The sequence below is a fragment of the Natator depressus genome, chromosome 9, assembly GCF_965152275.1.
Source record: "Natator depressus isolate rNatDep1 chromosome 9, rNatDep2.hap1, whole genome shotgun sequence".
NCBI classification, from domain to species: domain Eukaryota; kingdom Metazoa; phylum Chordata; order Testudines; family Cheloniidae; genus Natator; species Natator depressus.
Genome location: NC_134242.1, coordinates 32,963,249 through 32,984,398, shown reverse-complemented (window position 1 = coordinate 32,984,398; position 21,150 = coordinate 32,963,249). Strand labels below are relative to the sequence as shown.

Sequence of the window (21,150 nt, the reverse complement as noted above, 5' to 3'; positions counted from 1 at the left end):
GGGGGGGGGGAGGTGAAGCACATGTGCTGTGTAATATGAATTGCTTGATTCAGGGTGAAATAGTCTTCCCTTTTTTCTCTAAAATGTATCTTTTTAAATACTACTCTCCCTTTTTTCCTCCCACAGCTGCAAATGTTTTCTATGCTCCCCCATCATCTCCATCCCAGAGGCTAGTGCAGATTAGAAGGCAAAAAAACCCACACTCGCAATAACATGTTCTCAGAGCTCATGCAGTCCTCCCGCACTGAAAGAGCTCAGCAGAATGCATGGAGGCAAACAATGGCAGAGTCCAGGAAAGCATTAAGTGAACGCAATGAGAGAAGGCAGGATGCAGTGCTGAGCCTAATGGGGGAGCAAACTGACATGCTCAGGCGTCTGGCTGAGTTGCAGGAAAGGCAGCATGAGCACAGACTGCCACAGCAGCCCCTGTATAACCGCCTGCCCTCCTCCCCAAGTTCCATATCCTCCTCACCCAGACGCCCAAGAACATGGGGGCGGGGGGGGGGGAAGGCTATGGGCACGCAGCCACTCCACCCCAGAGCAACAGAAGAATCATCCCAGACCCGCAACACTATGCAGTCCCACCTGTCTGTGCTTGTTTCCCGGGTCCAGAATCAGCGTTCCACAGCAGAAACCCACCCCATTACCACCATAATGTCCAAAATGCCAGGACCTGTGCTTTGAGAGAAGTCTGTGTCCATGTCCTCATCACTATCATGATCACGCTGTCGTCGCCTCCTCACCTGCTTTTGCAGGTTCTGCACATACTGCAGGATAATGTGCAAGGTGTTTACAATTCTCACAGCAGCAGCGGTGAGCTGAGTGGGCTCCATGCTTGCCGTGGTATGTCGTCTGCAGGAGAGCAGAGTTGCAGCGGAAGCAGTGGATGACGATGGATGCCACAAGAATAGATATTTATACAGAACGGCGAGAAGACCTACAAGGTGGATTCATGACACCAGGAGAGCAGAGTTGCAGCAGAAGTGGTGGATGACGACGACAAGAGTTAGCAGTCCTACTGCACCGTCTGCTGACAGCAGTATGATGTCTGTATGGAAAAAAGGAGCGAAACGATTGTCTGCCATTGCTTTCACAGAGGGAGGGACGACTGATGACATGTACCCAAAACCACCTGTGATAATGTTTTTGCCCCATCAGGCATTGAGAGCTCAACCCAGAATTCCAATGGGCAGTGGAGACTGCGGGAACTGTGAGATAGCTACCCATAGTGCAACGCTCCAAAAGTCGATGCTAGCCACAGTACTGCGGACATACTCCACTGACTTAATGCGCTTAGTAGGGACACACACAATCAACTGTATAAAATCACTTCCTAAAAATCGACTTCTATAAATTCAACCTAATTTCGTAGTGTAGATAATATTTCACTTCTAACAAGTTGTGGTGTCATCGCTATAATTAGTTACTACCGCACAATCGCTTTCAACGGCAAAAGAGCCCAGAATTTTGTCCCACAAGAACAAATGCAAACAAAATTATATCACAAATGTTAATTCCATCATGTTCTGTAATAAGGGAATCATCTTCGCTATAGGAGAGGGAGAAGACACCCTATCACTCTGTTACAGTTGGAAAGTCACCACTAACCCAGATAGTCAATTTGCTTTTACTAGCCTAAAATAAGTGAATCTATTAAAATTATCCTATACTGTAAGCATTCCTGGAAAATAAGTCCTTTATGATTATACTGATGTCCTATCAACTTGATTAATTCTGCCCAGACTTTATCCTAAAGGAAGATAATTCAAAGAAGAGTTCCAAAAGAAATGAATTAAGGAACTTTGACCTTTCTTTCTCGTACATTAAAATGTAATTTTTCTCTACTACTTCTTAATCACTTGCTCCCTGTATCTATTTAGTCTCTCAGCTGTTTAATGGCAAAAATAACTATTTACTACTTTTTGCTCTGTATATCATCCAGAGGCAATACAGCAATGGGAGAGTCATCTAGATTCTATTTTCTTCTCACTCATCATCGCCAATACTGTTAACCAGCTCCAAGAGCAAATTCTGTCCTCGTCTACACCTGTGAAATCATGGAAGACAATTAAATATGTGTGCTACTCGACTAGACATAGACAGATAGCACTAATTTAACTGAGAATATAATTTAGACTACATAGGTGTAACTGGGAAGGGTAATTTGACCTGCAGAATCTACTTCTAATGATGATACATATGACAAAGAACGAAGCTTGACTCTCACTTCCCTGAATGAGTTTGCAGGGCTGATACTTGGGAAAAACAAACCAACCATAATTTTATTTGTACCATGAGAACAATTGGTACTGAAAACACTTATTCAAAACAAATATCAGACTCCACAATAGCACTTAAAAGAGAACTGGAAGCTATAAAATATTGTTTTTCAAAAATTGAGACTTGTTTTAAGACAAAAATGAAAGATTTTTTTTAGAAGTGAACTTAATTTGATAAGAAATTCAAAGCAACTAAGGTGAAAATAATTATCAGGAGCAACAGAAATCACATTATTGAAACTAAAATGAAATCTGACTTAAGGGACTTGTAGAAATCAGTTGTTAAATAGATGTTCTCCTAATTAAGGTGTAACAGAACTATACAAATACATTTTGAGATTCTTGGGGCTCTCTCTTAAAATGAAGGTTGCCCAATAAGGGTAATTTTTATATCAGTTTCAGTATATTTAATATCTTAAAAGTAGATTTACAAACACAGAGTAAGACATATGCCCAAAAGCAAGGGCAGCCTGATGGTCCAGTGGCAGGATGTTGTAAGTGGCAATCAGAGTCTAGGAATCAAGTTTAGTTCTTCGTTCCCAAGTTAGCAGCAGCAGCACACTCAGTCCCTGCTGGAAATATATTTTGTACATCAAATTAATGCCCCTCTCCCCCAAATTACATAGTCCTGGAACTTTGCCATTTGTGCTTTGCAACTGAGCAGGAATTTATCAATTTCCTCATTCTGGCATGGATATCGATAGCAGATGTTAGAGCAGTGGCTCTCAACCTTTCCAGGCTACTGTACCCCTTTCAGGAGTCTGATTTGTCTTGAATACCCACAAGTTTCACCTCACTTAAGAACTACCACGCTTACAAAATTGGACATAAAAATACAAAAGTGTCACAGCACACTATTACTGAAAAATTACTTACTTTCTCATTTTTACTATATTATTATAGAACCATAGAATATCAGGGTTGGAAGGGACCTCAGGAGGTCATCTAGTCCAACCCCCTGCTCAAAGCAGGACCAATCCCCAACTAAATCATCCCAGCCAGGGCTTTGTCAAGCCTGACTTTAAAAACTTCTAAGGAAGGAGATTCCACCACCTCCCTAGGTAACCCATTCCAGTGCTTCACCACCCTCCTAGTGAAAAAGTTTTTCCTAACATCCAACCTAAACCTCCCCCACTGCAACTTGAGACCATTACTCCTCGTTCTGCTACCACTGAGAACAGTCTAGATCCATCCTCTTTGGAACCCCCTTTCAGGTAGTTGAAAGCAGCTAACAAATCCCCCCTCATTCTTCTCTTCCGCAGACTAAACAATCCCAGTTCCCTCAGCTTCTCCTCATAAGTCATGTGTTCCAGTCCCCTAATCATTTTTGTTGCCCTCCACTGGACTCTTTCCAATTTTTCCACATCCTTCTTGTAGTGTGGGGCCAAACCTGGACACAGTACTCCAGATGAGGCCTCACCAATGTCTAACAAAAGGGAACGATCACGTCCCTCAATCTGCTGGCAATGCCCCTATTTATACAGCCCAAAATGCCATTGGCCTTCTTGGCAACAAGGGCACACTGTTGACTCATATCCAGCTTCTCGTCCACTGTCACCCCTAGGTCCTTTTCTGCAGAACTGCTGCTTAGCCAGACGGTCTCTAGTCTGTAGCAGTGCTTGGGATTCTTCTGTCCTAAGTGCAGGACTCTGCACTTCTCCTTGTTGAACCTCATCAGATTTCTTTTGGCCCAATCCTCTAATTTGTCTAGGTCCCTCTGTATCCTATCCATACCCTCCAGTGTATCTACCTCTCCTCCCAGTTTAGTGTCATCTGCAAACTTGCTAAGGGTGCAATCCACGCCATCCTCCAGATCATTAATGAAGATATTGAACAAAACCGGCCTGAGGACCGACCCTTGGGGCACTCCACTTGATACCGGCTGCCAACTAGACATGGAGCCATTGACCACTACCCATTGAGCCCGACAAATCTAGCCAGCTTTCCATCCACCTTATAGTCCATTCATCCAGCCCATACTACTTTAACTTGTTGGCAAGAATACTGTGGGAGACTGTGTCAAAAGCTTTGCTAAAGTCAAGGAATAACAAGTCCACTGCTTTCCCCTCATCCACTGAGCCAGTTATCTCATCATAGAAGGCAATTAGATTAGTCAGGTATGACTTGCCCTTGGTGAATCCATGCTGACTGGATTTATTATAAAATAAATCAATTGGAATATATATATTGTATTTACAGTTCAGTGTATAGCATATAGAGCAATATAAACAAGTTGTATGACATTTTAGTTTGTACTGACTTTGCTAGTGCTTTTTATGTAGCCTGTTGTAAAACTAGGCAAATATCTAGATGAGTTGATCTATCTCTGGAAAACCTCTGCGTACCCCTAGGGGTACGCGTACCCCTGGTTGGGAATCACTGTGCTAAAGGGTATCTATTACACATGCATCAAAGTTTAACTTTTGTCCTTTCCTCCAGCGCCTGCCTCTATTTCATTGTTTTATAGAAATGTTTTAAATCTGCAATATATTTTTCCATAGATCCCTTTATCCCCCTCATTCCATGATGTCGAAAACAATTAAACTGCCATGTTACTATTCAATTAAAGCCACTTATCCCAAATTTCAGTAATCTGCACCCTAGTTATGGTCTTTTTCTATCTTTTTCTTTTTATATCCTTTTTCTTTCCTCTGGGGTTAGCATTATCATCTTTAGAGACTCTCCTAATCTGACTGATACTATATTGTGCATGAATAAGGCTACGATTTTGTCATGGATATTTTTAGTAAAAGTCACAGACAGGTTGTCACATTATGCCCCATATTCTTCATAGAAATATGCTTATGATATGAATATGGCATAACTGAGATGTATTTTATGCAAGAGGGTCATGTGAGGTATCACTGGAAAGGTTATGATTTACTGAATATAATTATCCTATTTGTATGCATGTATCATTGCTATATCTGAAGTTAGGAATATAAGATCTGTATCAATTACAAAAAAGTGTTTGCATCTGGGGAACACCCACCAGACAGTAGGCAATCAGCCTGAACGGGTCACAAGGAAGAATAAGAAGACTTTGAAGATACTAATCTTCCACCTTCCTAAGAAGCTTCCTTAGTTGCTGCTTTGATGCTGCAGGATCATGTGATCGTGTCACCTGGTACTAGGCCCCCACCTTGGGCTTCCAATGTTTTTTCATTAAAAGACGGGGTGGGGGTCAGACTGGGAAACAAAAGGTTCCCGCCATATGTAAATCCTATTTAAGGCTGGGAAGTGAATTAATCGAGGCTCTTCTTGACTGCCTCCTCGCCCAAGAAGGAAAACTGCTGAAAGCACCTGAAGAAACAAAGAAACTAAGCTGGGAGAGGTCGGGAGTGAGCCCAGGTGAGACAAATCAGCCTGTAAAAGGAATCCCTGAAGATTTAAGCTGTAAGAAGAGCAGTTTACCTTCAAGAAACTCTGCAACCTGCTTGAAACAACATTTAGAGTGAGAAGTTATTATTTGTAGCCAGTATTCCTTAGTGTATTAAGCTTAGTTTGCATGTTTTGTTTTAATTGCTCAGTAATCTGCTTTGTTCTGTTTGCTGTCCCTTATAATCACTTAAAATTCATCTTTTGTAGTTAATAAACTTGTTTTGTTTTCTAAAACCCAGTTTGTGCAATTCATAACTGGGAGGGGGCAAAGAGCTGTGCATATCTTCCTCCACTTTGAGGGACGGAGCAAGTATATGAACTTACGCTATGTAGATCTTTATACAGCGCAAGACAATATAATTTTCGGTTTGCATCCCAAAAGTGGTGTGCACTTGAGTGCTGGGCAATCCCCGAGCTGAGTCTTCCCACACAAAGCTGATCTCAGTGTGTCTGTGTCCATTTGCAGCTGGGTGTGTCCCTACCTGTGTGTGTGCTGGAGAAGGCTTGAGGGCCTGACACAGCGGAACAGTGTGAGGGATCCCAGGCTGGTGGAACTGGCGGAAGGGGGGTCCAAGCCATCACACAAGTCACAGGCAATAACAAAAAAATTACAGAAGCCGTGACCTGTCACTGACTTATACTAAAAACAACCCTGACAAAATGGGGAGGAAGGAGGGTCCAGAACCCTGCTCCCCAACCTGCAACCGTTGGGAGCTTCAGCATCTCGATTGCCCAGTGGCTGGGAACTGGGGGGGGTCTCCCTACCGCCCTGTGGGGCTGGAGCTGGGGGGGTCCCCCCATTCCCTGCGGCGGCACGGGAGCTGTGGGGTGTCCCTGCCAATGGGAGCAACTGGGGAGCTGAAGGGGGGGCCCTTGCCCGCTGAGCAGCTCTGGGGTCCCTCTCAGGCTGGCAGCTGAGCAGCTGCGGGGGCGGGGTCCCTGTCAGCAGCTGGGGAGCTGTGGGGGGCCCTCCCACTGATGGCCACTCAGCAGCTCCGTGGTCCCCCTGCCACCATCGCCAGTGGCTGGGAGCTGCTGGGGGGACCCAGCTGCTCACAACAGCTGAGCCGCTGCGGGGGGGCTCCTGCCAGTGGCAGCAGCTGGGCAGCTCAGGAGTCACCACCGGTGCCCTGTCAATGGGGGGTCCCACCGCCTGCAGCTGTTGCCCGCAGAGCCTGAGCTGCTGCTGGAGTCCCCCACTGCTGGCTTCAGCAGATGTTACCAAGCACGCTCAGTTCATGTGAGCATGCTCAGTACACCATAAGTAGCAAATTCAGCCAGAGTGCAGTTTTTCATACTACACCACGGCTGGTCAGCTGCAGGGGCCTCCAATGCCATGGAGGTCGCTGGAAGTCACTGATTCCGTGACTTCCACAACCTCCATGACATAATTGTAACCTAAGGCATGAAGTTTGTAAATAACATTTTTGTTTTCCAAATTGAGCCAATAAGGGAGGACAAAGGAGGAGAAGAAGAAAATACTGGAATGGAAGCAAGTGGTTGAAAATCAGCTGAAATAAGAGGGTTTTAAGGAGAGATTTGAAGGGCAGTGAAGACATTGGCATAGTGGAAGAGAAACGTTGTTCCAGCTGTAAGGACAACATGCAAAAAGTTTAAAAAATATACTGAATTTAAAATCTTACTTAATTTTGTAATTTAAAAATACACTAAATTCACATTTTCCTACCAATGTTGAAAAAGTGGTTGTTAGTCATGCTAATTCAGCCCCTGGCAACACTGCAAAGGTCGTTGAGAGAATGTTTCAATGGTGTTTTTCCCCATGGCTTTTCAAAGTCCAATGCATCATCTCCACTTAAACTCCCTTGAACAATACCAAAAAAAAACAAAAACACAAAACTGATTAAATGCTTCTTTTTCTATTATACAAATATTTAAATGATGTTCCAAGTTGCTGAAGTAGTCTGAGAAGATCAATTTCACAATTACTTTTAGGCTGTTCCAATGTTAAATCTCAAATAATTACACAAGAAACTAAAAAGTAACTTCTAGGGTTGCTAACTGTCTAATCACACAAACCCTGCCCCGCCCCCTACCCCATGCCTTATCCTAGGCCCCGCCCCCTGCTCACCCTTCCCTCCATCGCTCGCTTTCCCCCAGCCTCACTCACTTACACCGGGCTGAGGCAGGAGGTGCAAGCTCTGGACTGGGGCCAAGGGGTTCGGAGTGTGGGAGGGAGCTCCGGGCTTAGCCTAGGACAGGGAGTTGAGTGCGGGGGGGTGCAGGCTCTGGGAGGGAGTTTGGGTGAGGTTCCCGGCTAATGGGAGCTGCAGAATCAGCGCTTGGGGTGTTGGCAGCGCACAGACCCCCCCCGGCCACCCTGCACCTAGAGCCAGACAGACGTGCCAGTCACTTCCGGGAGCTGCGTGAAGCCAGGACAGATAGGGAGCCTGCCTTAGCCCCACTGCACCACCAACTGGACTTTTAGCGGACTATTAAAATCTCTCGGATTGCTTTCAATAGCCACCAGGAGATCAAGGTCGATTCTGGGAGTCTCCCAGCCAATCTGGAAGGGCTGGCAACCCTAGTAACTTTTCTCTTTAGACTTCCTTGTAGTGTGCTGATCACAAAATGGATGGCACACACAAACCATGGAGAAATAGACTAAGGCTTGTTTATAGGAGACAAGAGAACTAAGGCCACTTAACTGCTGAGTGAAAGCATCCACATAGGGGGTTAATGTACCTTATGTGCATTAACTTCACATCTTCAGCTGATTTGCTTTAACGTTCCTGAGTGTCCCCATGTAGACAAGCCTTAAGACAGACTGCACTTGTGTCTGCTGCTTGACCCCTGACACAGAAGATTTATCACCATAGCTGTCATTCCCAGTATGTTCTTCAAATGGATTACCTTTTCTAAACATAAAATGCAGTCAAATTATTCACTCACTGACTAATATGCTACATTCAAAGATCAAATGCATTATAAACTTTTAAATTAGCTATAACAGCATCTTGGTCCACTGGAGTTCCTAGGTGATACTGCTATGCAAACAATAATATAATGGGTCCTACTTATAACTAATGACGACTTCACCCTAGAAAACGTCTCTACCATAATGCTACTTTTTGTGCCATCCCTATTAATTTCAAGAAAATTAATCTATCACCCAATTTATGATCAGAAATTTATAATTGGGTTGCATCACCTTAATCGATAATTATTTGCCCTTTCTTCCTAGTTGTCTGCAAAAGCAGTTCAGGGTTGGGGGGTTTTAAGCTGCATGCAAGCTACTCAAATAAACCAGAGACAAGTTTTACAATGGATCCTGAGCCTCTGATTCACTCCATAGAAGTGCTTTATCTCTTATAATAAGCACTCCTGCATTATGGGTACTATATGAAAACTCAAGATGACCTGTGTGCAAATGATTACTGAAATAACCCACGTCGGATTCTCCTTGTTCACAAAAAGTAATGCAATGCAAGAATGACCTCATTTAATTTGAGCTTCTTCTGTCAGAAACATCAGAACTGGGTTCTGAAACGCCCATAAGACAAAAGAGAAGACACCGTTTGACCTTTCAAATTCTTTAGTATGTGCTGAAACACCTAATCATTTCCCCCACCAAATTTTTTTTACCTTTTTAGAACCTTTAAGAGATCATAATCAGCCAAATTTTTAAGTCCAATTATTGTCAAGTAAATTAAATCTAAATCTGTCCTTACTTAAATTAAACATATTAATTTCCCAAAACAGAAGACTCAGCACTATTTTCTGCAACTATCACATATGCAGTCATCATACACCATGCTATATCATTAACAATGCAAGATCAAGGACCTGATCCAGACAATTCTTACTACTTATGAATAAATCTCACATAACTAGTCGCAAGGTTTGCAGAATCAGGCCCCTATGTTGTAACATTGTCCTGATGTCATACCATGACAATAAATACCAGAAAACAAAACTTTCCTCCAGTCATAAGGTTCTCGTGTGTACTATGGGGCACAGCAAAGAGCTAGGAACCAGGAGTGTCTACAGTTCCTGCCAGTCAACTTTACTTCTTTTTTAGCAGTAGTATTCATCTAGGCCATGCCTAAAAATAGGTTTCAAGATCAATGCATGTTGATACATGCATGTTGATATGTAGATAATTAATACATTTTAAAAGTCTGACAGATCTGCCAAAGAATGTATGGGATCCTTTACCAAAATACTGGTAATATAGGGCTATCAACAATGAAGAAAAATAAAATACCAAATTTTATATTCACCAAATAGCATTTTGGTAAAATTTCCTTACTAGTTTTCCTGAGCTGAGCATGATATTGATATGAGTTATTAGAACATCTCACTGCATAGTGGCAACACGTTTAAACAATAACAGGAGCAATCTGCAGACAGTTTTACAGATTTTCTCAATTTAAATCAAACAATTAGAACTTCATGTCTTAAAACTAGGTCTTCTAAAAATGTGTACAGAATATGCATTTGGATTATCTAAATTATGAGAGAAATGAGGAACATTAAAATTGTCATAATGGATCACACCAGTGTTCCAAATACTTCACTGTCCTGTCTCTGACAGGACGCACTGCCAGATATTTTAGAAGCAGGTGCAAGAAACCTTGTAGCAGACAATTATGGGAAAACTTGCCAATACACCAATATTTTCCCTAGGCCTGTCAAGTGAATTATGTCCTAAAGCATGTAGTTATCACTCTCTCTTTTTTTCTTCTTCCTTCAAACTGTCCTATTTAATGAAACTACAAATGTTCCCATTATCCATATTAAAGTCTAGTTCTTCCTTGAATCCTGCTAACCTTTTTGACTCAGTAACCTCTTGTGGGAGTGAATTCCACAAGTTGATTATACATTAAGTTAAAAGAAAAAATATTTCCTTTTCAGTTTTCCATTGATCATCTTACAATTTCATTGTCCTTGTATTATGAGTGGGTAAATAAAAACATTTGATTTGCCTTCTTGTTACCTTTCATTATTTTGCACCTTTATTAGGTACCCTCTTATTCATCTCCTCTCTAAACTAGACTGTTCATTCCTTCCAGTCTCTCCTTATATGGAATCCCTTACAAGCCTCCAACCGTTTCTGCCGCCCATCTCTGGACTCGTTTTAAGGGAAGGTGACCAAAAGTGAATTTCAGGGGACAGTATGCATCGATTCATACAATGGTGTTATATTTTAAATACTTTCTGTTCTATTTATAATTCATAATATCATTTGGGTTTTTTTGAGCACCACTGCATAGTGAGATGTTTTCAACAAGCCGTACAACGACACGTGAAATCTTTTTCCAGAGTCCATACAATTCATAAGACTATGCAAACGTGGTCCAAATTATTCCTTCCAATTTGCATTTGTCAGCTCTGAATTTCATCTTTATTAGGCTCTTCTGAATTTTCCAGTAGAAAGGACCTAGAAGTAGTAATCTACACGGAAAAGATGGGTTGTTACTATAAAGGAAAGCCTCCAGGTACAGAACATGCCTTCTGTTTCTCCTTGCCTTGTTCCTGAAATTGCTTGACAATCTTCTCAATCAAAATAGCAATTTGGTTCCTCTAGTGACCAATACATCAGATATTTACAGCAAAGTCTCTGAAATCACTGGAAGCCATAACTCAAAATCACCCTATTTTCACAGTCCAAGTCAATCCTCTTGGTCTTATCTAATTCACTCTTATTGATCTTATTCATAAACATATCATCACTATAAAACTCTAAAAAAAAATTGATTACTGAGCTATTATGTGTACTTCCAGTGGAAAAGAATGTTATAAAACTAAATTAATCAGAAGGCTACTGGCCTTTGTCTACCTTGCCAACTGAATGAATTGCTAGATTACTTAATTGTTGAAGTGCTGCTTTATTCCACAGTTGCATCTATCCATATAGTTATTTTATAGGTATATGTTGTGAAAATGCAGGTTATAGGAAGTTTAAAATGTTTATTGACATAAAGAAAACAAATAAAGGAAAAATTCAGTATTAAACAAAGCATCCAAAGAATCGTAAGGCCTAATGATTTTAAATGGTTAAGAAAACACTACTGATTTCCAAACGTAACATAGAAAAAATAAAACTTCAGTATCCTAGATAATGAGATGACTTATTAAACAAGTAACTAGACTAGTTGCATCTATATACTGCTTTAAAGTTACATCCCGGAACCAGCAAGATTAGGAAATAGCACGTTTTAAGGCCATCAAAAAAAGCCTAAATAAAGGTCATTTGTCCATTTCCATTATTTTTAACAAAGAGCTTGTCTGGTCGGGGGGTAATCCATATCTGTTTGATGCACGTAAGGTAACATACAATACTCAAGCTGCATTAAGATGCCTGTGCGATCTTTCAATTTGCACAGCATGCAAACACAGCAGCAGCTTGCTGTGTACTAGTTCTTGGAAGACATCCCATGGTCCTTTGCTTTGCTGCCAAGCAGTGCACATTCTGGAATTTTTCTCACTATGCACGGCAAACACCAGGCAGGTTCAAATTTTTTTTTAAGTCGTCCCACGTCTCTGCTGTCTCCAACCCATACTTCCTTTCTGGGTGGACTAACATTATTTTCAATTGCTGTTGGCCAGCATCGACCCAACAGTGCTCTGTAGCTATGCTAGCAACCTTGAATATGCAGAGGCTGCTGGGGCTGTATTTCAGCACCTATAGCCAGATGAACTTGGCTTTGGATTCCATCCACTGCACCACCGAGCAGATGATGTGGCAGCAGCAGCAGCTCCTTCTGCGGCTGCAGGAGCTTCAGCAGTGGAGGGAAGATGAGAAGACAGACACAGAACAACTGATAGTATAAGAACAGTTTCTGGAACAGCTTTAAACTGTGCAGTGCCATTTCTGGTCTCGGGAAACCAGCGTGGAAGAGGTGGAAAAGGATCATTCTGAACACCTAGGACAACCAACAGTGTCAAGAGAATTTCAGGATAGAGAAAGCAATTTTTTTTTTTTTTTAGATATGTGCTAAACTAACTACAGAGCTGCAGCAACAACCTACTAATATGAGGTGCCCCAGGCTCCCATAGATGCACATCATCACTGTTGTCTAGAAAGCTGGCCACCCCTAAATGCTACTGGTCCAAACAATTCACTGTGGAGAAACTGACTTTTGGGGCCATTGTTATGAAGATCTGCAATGCCATGGAAATGGTACTGTTGCACCAAGTTATAAAGCTTGGTAATACTCAGGAGATTATTGATGGCTTTGCATGCATGGGGTTCCCAAACTGTATTGGGGCAATTAATCGGATCCATGTATCTATTTGCTTCCCCTGATCAGGACTCTGACTTTATAAACAGAAATGGGTATTTCTCCTAGGTGTGCTGAGTGCCGGTTGACCACAATGGCAGCTTTACAGACATAAATGCCATGTGGTCTGGAAGGGTCCACAATGCTAGGATCTTTCAGAACTCAGCTCTATTTACCTTTATGGAGAAAGTATTTCTGGGGGAAACCAGTCCAGTGTTCATTAATGATGTGGAGATTGCACTGGTTATCCTGGGAGACCTGTCTTATCCTCTGCTTCCCTGTTTAATTAAGCTGTACACAGGCTGCTTGGACACAAGGCAGGAATTGTTTAACCACCACCTCAGTAGCTAGAAAATGGTAATGGAGTGTGTATTTGGCCATTTGAAAGGAAGGGGGTACTGTTTGTAGAACAGGTTGGAAGCTGCAGAAAAACAACAAGCCAAAGATTACAGCAGCATGTTCTATTTTGCACAATATTTGTAAGAATAAGCAAGAAAGCTTTGAGGTGGGAGGCTCAAATTCAGAGACTTGCTCAGTTGTTTGAACAGAACAGAATCCAACAGAAAATGGGAACAGCTGGGGTAATATTATCAGTAATTCCTATTGCTCTTATTTTGACTATCAGGCCTGAAATTGTGCAGCTGTACATCTAGATATTAACCCATGGAGGTTGAGAAGGGGAATGGATTGTGAGCAGTTCTGTGTTATTTATAGGTGGTAAAAATACAACATTGGGGCAATCCCTATTTTACTGTGTGTCTTTGCCTAGATATCTTTGTAAAACCATGAATTATTTCATACTTAATGATTTTCTGTGTAAAATGCATTGTAGACTCCTCATGAATGAAGTTTTCAAGGTTTCTATTATTAAACAACTACAAACATACCTTTCATTAAAACAACAGCAAAACAACAAAAATCAAAGTGCAACAGTTCAAGGCAGTGCACAACTCAAGGAAGTAAGGGGATAGCTTAAAGTCACAGGTGAGTATACATCATGCCTCTGCCTCATCTGTTTGTGGCCCTTCTGGTGTTGAGTGTCAAGGCTTGAAGTTAACCAGAAATGTTAAAGGGCTCAAAAGAGCTGGGCTCCCAGGTGCAACTGTTCTCAATGCTGTGAGCTTGGGCCTGTGAAGGGAATGGCTCTGGAGCTCTGCTGCAAGGGTATAACAGGGAGGAGTTGCTATTGTTCCCATTAGCCTGTATTGTCCAGGGGTTGCACAACATGGCTGGGTGCTGATTTGTAGGACTACATTAGCAGCTGCTGTAGCAGCAACATATGCTGCAACGGGGCATTTTGGCTTTGTATTGCCTCCAGGAGTTGTCTATTCATCTCCCTGTTTTTTCAATACTATCTTTTCCCACGTCAATGCTACCCTGGCAACTGTTGAGATCTCGTCTCTTTTCCTCTCCATCTTCAAATACTGCCTCTACCTCTCCACTATTTTCAGGGATTTGTGGGACTCTGCAGTGAGGTCTGTGAACATTTCATCACAAGTTTTCCATTTTCTCCCCCTCAGGTTAGCCAGCCACTCAGTTGTTGATTAAGGGCCTGTCCTTAAAGATCTGGCTGCTGCAAGTGCCATGGTTGCAGGAATATTAAAGACGACACAGGCGGTTATTGTTCATATTCTAAAGAGATTGTGATAGCATTTCTAAATGTTTTTCTGTATTCTAAATGTATTTTACTTCCCTGAGATTCTTCCCAGTCTTGGGGGAACCTCAGACATGGTAAGCGGTGCAGGAGGAGGACTGGCTGCATTGGGATTTTTGTCTGTGCAAAATATGCTGTTTTACTTTTGCTGTTGTGCCTTGAAGATTTGGGGGAGGGAGACTGTTCTCAGCTTGGTTTTGTAGTTTTGCTGTACCTTGGAGGTGTTTATATGATGTCAGAGTGGGTAGCGGAGGGCATGTGGGGTCAAACTGGATAGTAATCCCTTCTACATCCCCTTAAGCTGTCCTGACTCTAAATAACATTATAGTGAGGTGGGTGACTAGGAGGCAAAGAATGACCTTATTCAGAAAGGCAAAGAACAGACCAGCAAGATATACTGTGAAGTTCTTCACAAAGATGGTTCACACAGAAGTACAAGAGAGCTGTAAGCTATATCGGGGGAATCCCAGGCAGCTATCCCCCATAATGGCTGGACAAAAATAGAGCAATTTCTTATTGTTAGATTCTGCTTTATCTCCCCTGCAAACATGGTTAAAGTATTCAGAAAAACAGATAGGGTTCTGTAATTATTGCGTGAATCATTCACTGTACCTAGACTTTCTCTATATAGGCCTTGCTATCCCTAAGGTAAAAAGCCCTTTCTCTGCATGAACGCATGTTTTTATACCTCAACAGGGCACTGTAGTCTTTGTGGGCATGCAATGCCCACGTCTGTCTCCTGCAGGCTGAGAATCCTAACCAAACTTCTTTTCTGGTAACCACTGTCTCAATTAACTGTTGCATTTTTCAGAAATGAATGTTTTCATTACTTGAATCTGCCACCAGAGAAGGGGGGAGGTAGAGGCTGCAACTGTGCCATGCTGCTGGCCGCCATTTTGAGCTGGAAAATGGGACTGTGGAACAGATAAAGGGAGTGGAAAGGAAAATATATAGATAGACAGGTGCCGTTGACATTGGGCCTTAAAACAGTCAATAGTTGGGGCTTTGGTAGAGACAGGGGCCAATTGCCTGCCATTTTGGAAATGTATATAGGGAGCTGATCAGAAAACATGGGCCAAAGGAGGGAGGGAAATAGGGGCTGGAGACTTAGAAAGGCTCCTGGCTCATATTCTCTTAAAATGGTGGCAGCCGTTGGGCACCTGGAACAGAAGCTAGCAATGCAGCATAGCACAACAACAACAAATTGTAATGATAGCTACATGCCAAGGTTCCCTCCATAGGATCTGCCTTCTCAGCCCTGGCCTGGGTTGCTGCCTGGGAACTGGGCTCAGCTATGGCAAGGTAGGAATCAAGCTCGCATAAAAGATCCTGGCTTTCTGGGGAGATCTCTTCACAGGCCTCCTTGTGCTCATCCCCTGGTGAGTCTTGCTGTTTGACCTTGGGAAGTGGGTGGTGAAGGGACCAGGCAGCAGGCTCCACAACATTCCTGTGTTTGGTAGTTGTATAATTGTGTGAAATCCTATCCAGCTCTTCAAAAAACAAACCGGTTACATGTCGCCTGATGGGATTATTTCCTGGCAATCCCTGCTCTTTATCCAGCACTGGCTGGCATCCCAGTTGTGGCCCTTCATGGGCATCTGCTTAGCAACATCCACAAACAGACCTTTATTGCAGTGACTGGCTACAAAAAGCTTCCTGCACCAATTCTTCTCCCATATGGTGATGAGATCCAGAGTCTCAGCACAGCTCCAAGTGACGGTTTGCAGCATGGTGTAGGGCTTCTGGAGTAGTATCACAGGAATTGTAACACATTCAAATCCAGGAGCAAATAGGCAAAATCTGGCCCAGTAGCAGCTTTTAGATGGGGTGAAAACATCTGGTCAACTTCACACCAGAGCAGGGGAGGGCACAGAGGGAAACAGATAGGTCAGTAATGGTCACCCACAAAGCACTGCTGGAGCTATGCCTATTCCTCAACAGACTGAGATCACAACCTGATGTTGGCAACTGAAACGCTGACCAAACAGCAGCAAACACCTGAGAATCAAACTGTATCTCAGATCCCTGCTGCACCTAACAACCAGCACTATGAAGTATTCAAATTGTTTAATGTACAAGTGGAATGAAAACAGATGAAGTTAAATTATTTTTGCAACACGTTATGAAGAAACTGGAGATTAGTAATTTAATTTCCTCTAAGATCAATTTGGTTATATTGTGCGGTTGGCCCAGGTATCCTTTACCCCAATACACTAGAAATGGCAATTATTGATATCAGAAACTCTGGAAATTCAAAATCTTGCATTTCAAAGTAATGAATAAAATTCACCTTTATAGTTTCTTCCAAGTTTCTTGAAGCTCTTTACAAACATTAAGGAATTAGTTCTCACAACACTCCTATAAGGATAGGGTTTTTTCCCCCATGTGTAAGTGGGAATAGCGCGACACAGTAAGTAAAGTGACTTGCTCAGTATCCCACACCAAGTCAGTGGCAAAGCCAAGAACAGAATCCTAGTCTTGAACTTTCAACAACAGACTTGTTTTCCACAGAGCTCACAGCTATTCCTTCAGGCTAACAGTCCTGTTTTTCTTTTACATCAGAAGACATTTATTACAGTAAGGGAGAGCGAAAGAAAAATATGAGCCACATGTAGAGCATGGGTACCTTTTAGGTGCAAGAGTGTTTCTGGATAAAACACTGCACTTGACCTGTGGAAGAAATGGATTCAAAGAACTTTGTATCAAAGGAGGCACTACTTTTCCTAATGTACACAGCTCTTGCCCAGACTGCAGACATAAGTTAAGAACTAACAAACTCATAGCTGGAGACCAGACCAGTTCACCGGTATGTTAGTTTTGCTCAAAATAGATATTAGTCTTATAAGAATGTATTTCGTGTTTAGACTCTCTGAAATGCTTGTAAATTGCTGCATGCATTCATCTCACTTGTAATGTCCATATTCCATGCCATAAGAAAATAGGTAAATTTTGCTTTATAACGACTTTGAAAATGTTTGCTTGTGAACTCAGGCACAGGAATCATCCCCCTCTCACCCATCGTGAAGGACTATCAAAATCAGATGGGCCAAAGAATATTGCGATACCAAGGAATAGTTAATGGCCCTATCACACTTTGGAAATGCTATGTGCAAGAAAGCTTATCCTGTGGACTTGGAAGCTGAATGAAGGAAATAAAACAAGGTCACTTGAAAAATATCCATCTTTTCGGCTGTATGAACTCTGACAAAGCCAGAGACTCTAAACTGAAGCCAGAGATCCCCCAGGGCTGCTTCCTGGGTCCTCCCTGAAAGACACTTAGAATTGACATATCACTCCAACTCTATCATTCTTAGGATTTAGATAACTTGTGTGCATATGTTTGCTTGCTTTACCTTGTAAATAACTCTATTAAGTAGGAAAAGGAATAAGAAACCTTTAGATAGTTTATTACAGGACTGGCTACAAGACTTGTCTTTAGTGTAAATTCTAAGATACCAATTGATTTGAGGTAAGTGACTGATTTCTTGGGACTGGGAGCAACCCGAATTTGGTGTGATTTTTTGTGTAAGTGACCACTGACCACTAAGTCCAGTTTGTCTGGGTGGCAAGACAGATTGGAGGATATAAGGGAACTGTATATGAGGTAAAACTGGTATAGTGATACAGGAGTTCACATTTGTTGCTAGCTTGGTGAAATCTAATTATATAACACACCAGCAGTTTGGGGTATTGGCCCTGTTTTTGACAGTCTGCATTGAGGTAGGCATTCACAGTCATGAGCCACTCTAGACAGTGTGACATAGACTTTGACATGATTTGCATTTTCTATGCTCCTCTACGGTTATGGTATAGCTTGTTCAAGTAGTATATCTCATACAAATTTTCTTTTAGTAATATAATTTATCGTTATGCTTAATCTTGTTCATGTTGGAGAGCTATATGATAGGAGTTTCCCACCATAGGGTACTTTTTTCAATTTTTATATTATATATGTACAATGTAAATTGACAAGTACAGTAGTTAGGGAGATAGAACATTGAATAAAGCTATTTTACCTTCTGTAAGGCGGAGAATTAGTAAAAAATCTACTAGTAGAAGAGTAAGTCCTAACAGGTTGAATGCACTTATACACTACACTACCATTAGAAGAGGTTTTAGGACAAGGAACCACAAGCTTCCCAAATGCAGCATTTTTCCATCTATATGTAATGGCTTTCATTTTGGTTTGACTGATCCAAAACCAAAGGCTTCTATTACCAGTGCTCTCCAACTAGGTTACTGGGTTCTAAAATATCTGTTTCAACTCAGCTATTATTGTGGATAGCTCAATGGTGACCTCTGCTCAAAAGAGCAGATAAAATGATAGCATGCGTAAGGAATGGAATGGAGAATAATACAGAAAATACTGTAATGCCATTACATGAATCAGTTGTCCACCGTCCCCTGGAAAATTGTGTTCAATGTTGGTTACTTCATCTCAAAAATAATATCGCAGAATTAGAGGAAACGCAGAAGAGCGACAAGCTTGATTAGGGTTTGGGAAAACTCTCATATGAAAATGTTGGGATTGTTTACTTTAAGAAGGGACCTGACAGCAATATAAAAATAATTAATGGTACAGAGAACGTAGACTGGGAACTTCCACTCTCCCTATCACATAATACAAGAGCAAGGGGACTTGTAATGAAATTGAAAGATAGCAAATGTAAACTTATAAAACAAAATATTTTCACATAATATATCATTCAACAATGGAACTTATTGCCATATGATATTGCTGAAAGCCAAAAAATGACCAGGATTCAAGAGAGACTCAACATTTATATGGATAACAAAAATACAGAGAGTTAATAATAAATACAAAAAGAAAAATTAGAATAGCTGTCAAATCTCATTTTTCAAGTTTTTAGTTAATCTCTGACCATTAAGGGTTAGGGGGAGACTCCCCTGGAGGGCAGATTATCCCACATCTGCTTACTACAAGATTTCTTAAACCTTCCTCTGAAGCTGATGATCTCCTGCTCACAGTGCACCCACAAAGCTACAATATTACTACCAGAACTTGTCATCTTTTTCAAGGTTTTTTCATATGTTTAAGAAAGCAACTATTTCCTATCTGTTAAGCAAAATGTGGAAGATTCTAGAACACTGTTTAAAAAAAACTAAAAAGCATCTGACTATATCTCGACCTTGGAGTGCTCAACGAAGCCATAAAGTATTAGGTATTGATACATATTTCAAAGGAAAAGAAAATACTGGTTTACGAATAATCAGAAATCATTTCCATATACAGAGAAGTAAGGCAATTCTCTCAGATCAAACCATATGAAAATGGAAAATTGTGATGAACAAGAACATGAAATAATTTAAGCATTTTAGCATCGCTATATTCTGCAATTATTCAATTACCTCAAAACTTTTGGCAAGTTTCTTCAGCATCTTTAATCACAGAAATGTAAGCCAATGCAACATCTGCAATTTTTCTTTATATCATACAATTCTTGGAAGCCAAATAATTTACATGGTGTAATGACCTGCATGAGATTCAAAGAAGTGTTTTGAATAGATTTCAATGGGCTATTTGAGTAGCTTGAAACAGAGATAGTGAAGGTTTTTTAGTTGTTAGTATATAAACTGTCAAATTGATCATAATACCCATTTATACAGCTGAGACACAACATTTGGTCCTTAAATAATTGTAGCCTTCCTTTATAGGCATTGAGAACAATTCAATTAGATAATTTATTGCAAACATTTGGAACTGCTGAGATATAATCCTCTTTCTCTTATGGCAATTTTTACTGTAGTACCCACAATTCCTCAAGAGACAATACCAACTTAAAAAAAATCCCACTACAGCTACAAGGAATATCTAAAGTTACTATAACTGAAAGATTTCAGAGTAACAGCCATGTTAGTCTGTATTCGCAAAAAGAAAAGGAGTACTTGTGGCACCTTAGAGACTAACTAATTTATTTGAGCATAAGCTTGAAGTGAGCTGTAGCTCACTTCATCGGATGCATACTGTGGAAAGTATAGAAGATCTTATTATATACACACAAAAAGCATGAAAAAATACCTCCTCCCACCCCACTCTCCTGCTGGTAATAGCTTATCTAAAGTGATCACTCTCCTTACAATGTGTATGATAATCAAGTTGGGCCATTTCCAGCACAAATCCAGGTTTTCTGGATTTGTGCTGGAAATGGCCCAACTTGATTATCATACACATTGTAAGGAGAGTGATCACTTTAGATAAGCTATTACCAGCAGGAGAGTGGGGTGGGAGGAGGTATTTTTTCATGCTTTTTGTGTGTATATAATAAGATCTTCTATACTTTCCACAGTATGCATCCGATGAAGTGAGCTGTAGCTCACGAAAGCTTATGCTCAAATAAACTGGTTAGTCTCTAAGGTGCCACAAGTACTCCTTTTCTTTTTGCATAACTGAAAGAAATGTGTATATGGGGTGGGAGACAATTTGTTTACTCTGTCCAAGTGCTCCCTATATCCTGTCCCCTCAACACTGCTGAAAATGCACCAGTTTCACTGCAGGCAGGGGCCTCCAAGTCTCCATAACAGAAGAGCAGAATTTGCACCTAAAGAATTACAAAACAAGTTCTCAATTAAC

General features: G+C 41.3%; 1 protein-coding gene across 2 annotated transcripts in view; it reads right to left on the bottom strand.

Moving 5' to 3' along the window:
* Window positions 1–21,150, bottom strand: part of DNER (delta/notch like EGF repeat containing) — a 267,056-nt gene that overhangs the window by 238,762 nt on the left and 7,144 nt on the right. Inside the window, exon 1 of one of the 2 annotated variants that reach the window (XM_074963861.1) lies at window positions 744–895. The exons of the other annotated variant lie outside the window; for it this stretch is intronic. Coding sequence (XP_074819962.1) covers window positions 744–833 — 90 coding nt within the window. The 5' untranslated portion in view covers window positions 834–895. Of the gene's footprint in view, window positions 1–743; window positions 896–21,150 lie in introns of those variants that run through there. 2 annotated transcript variants of the gene reach the window in all.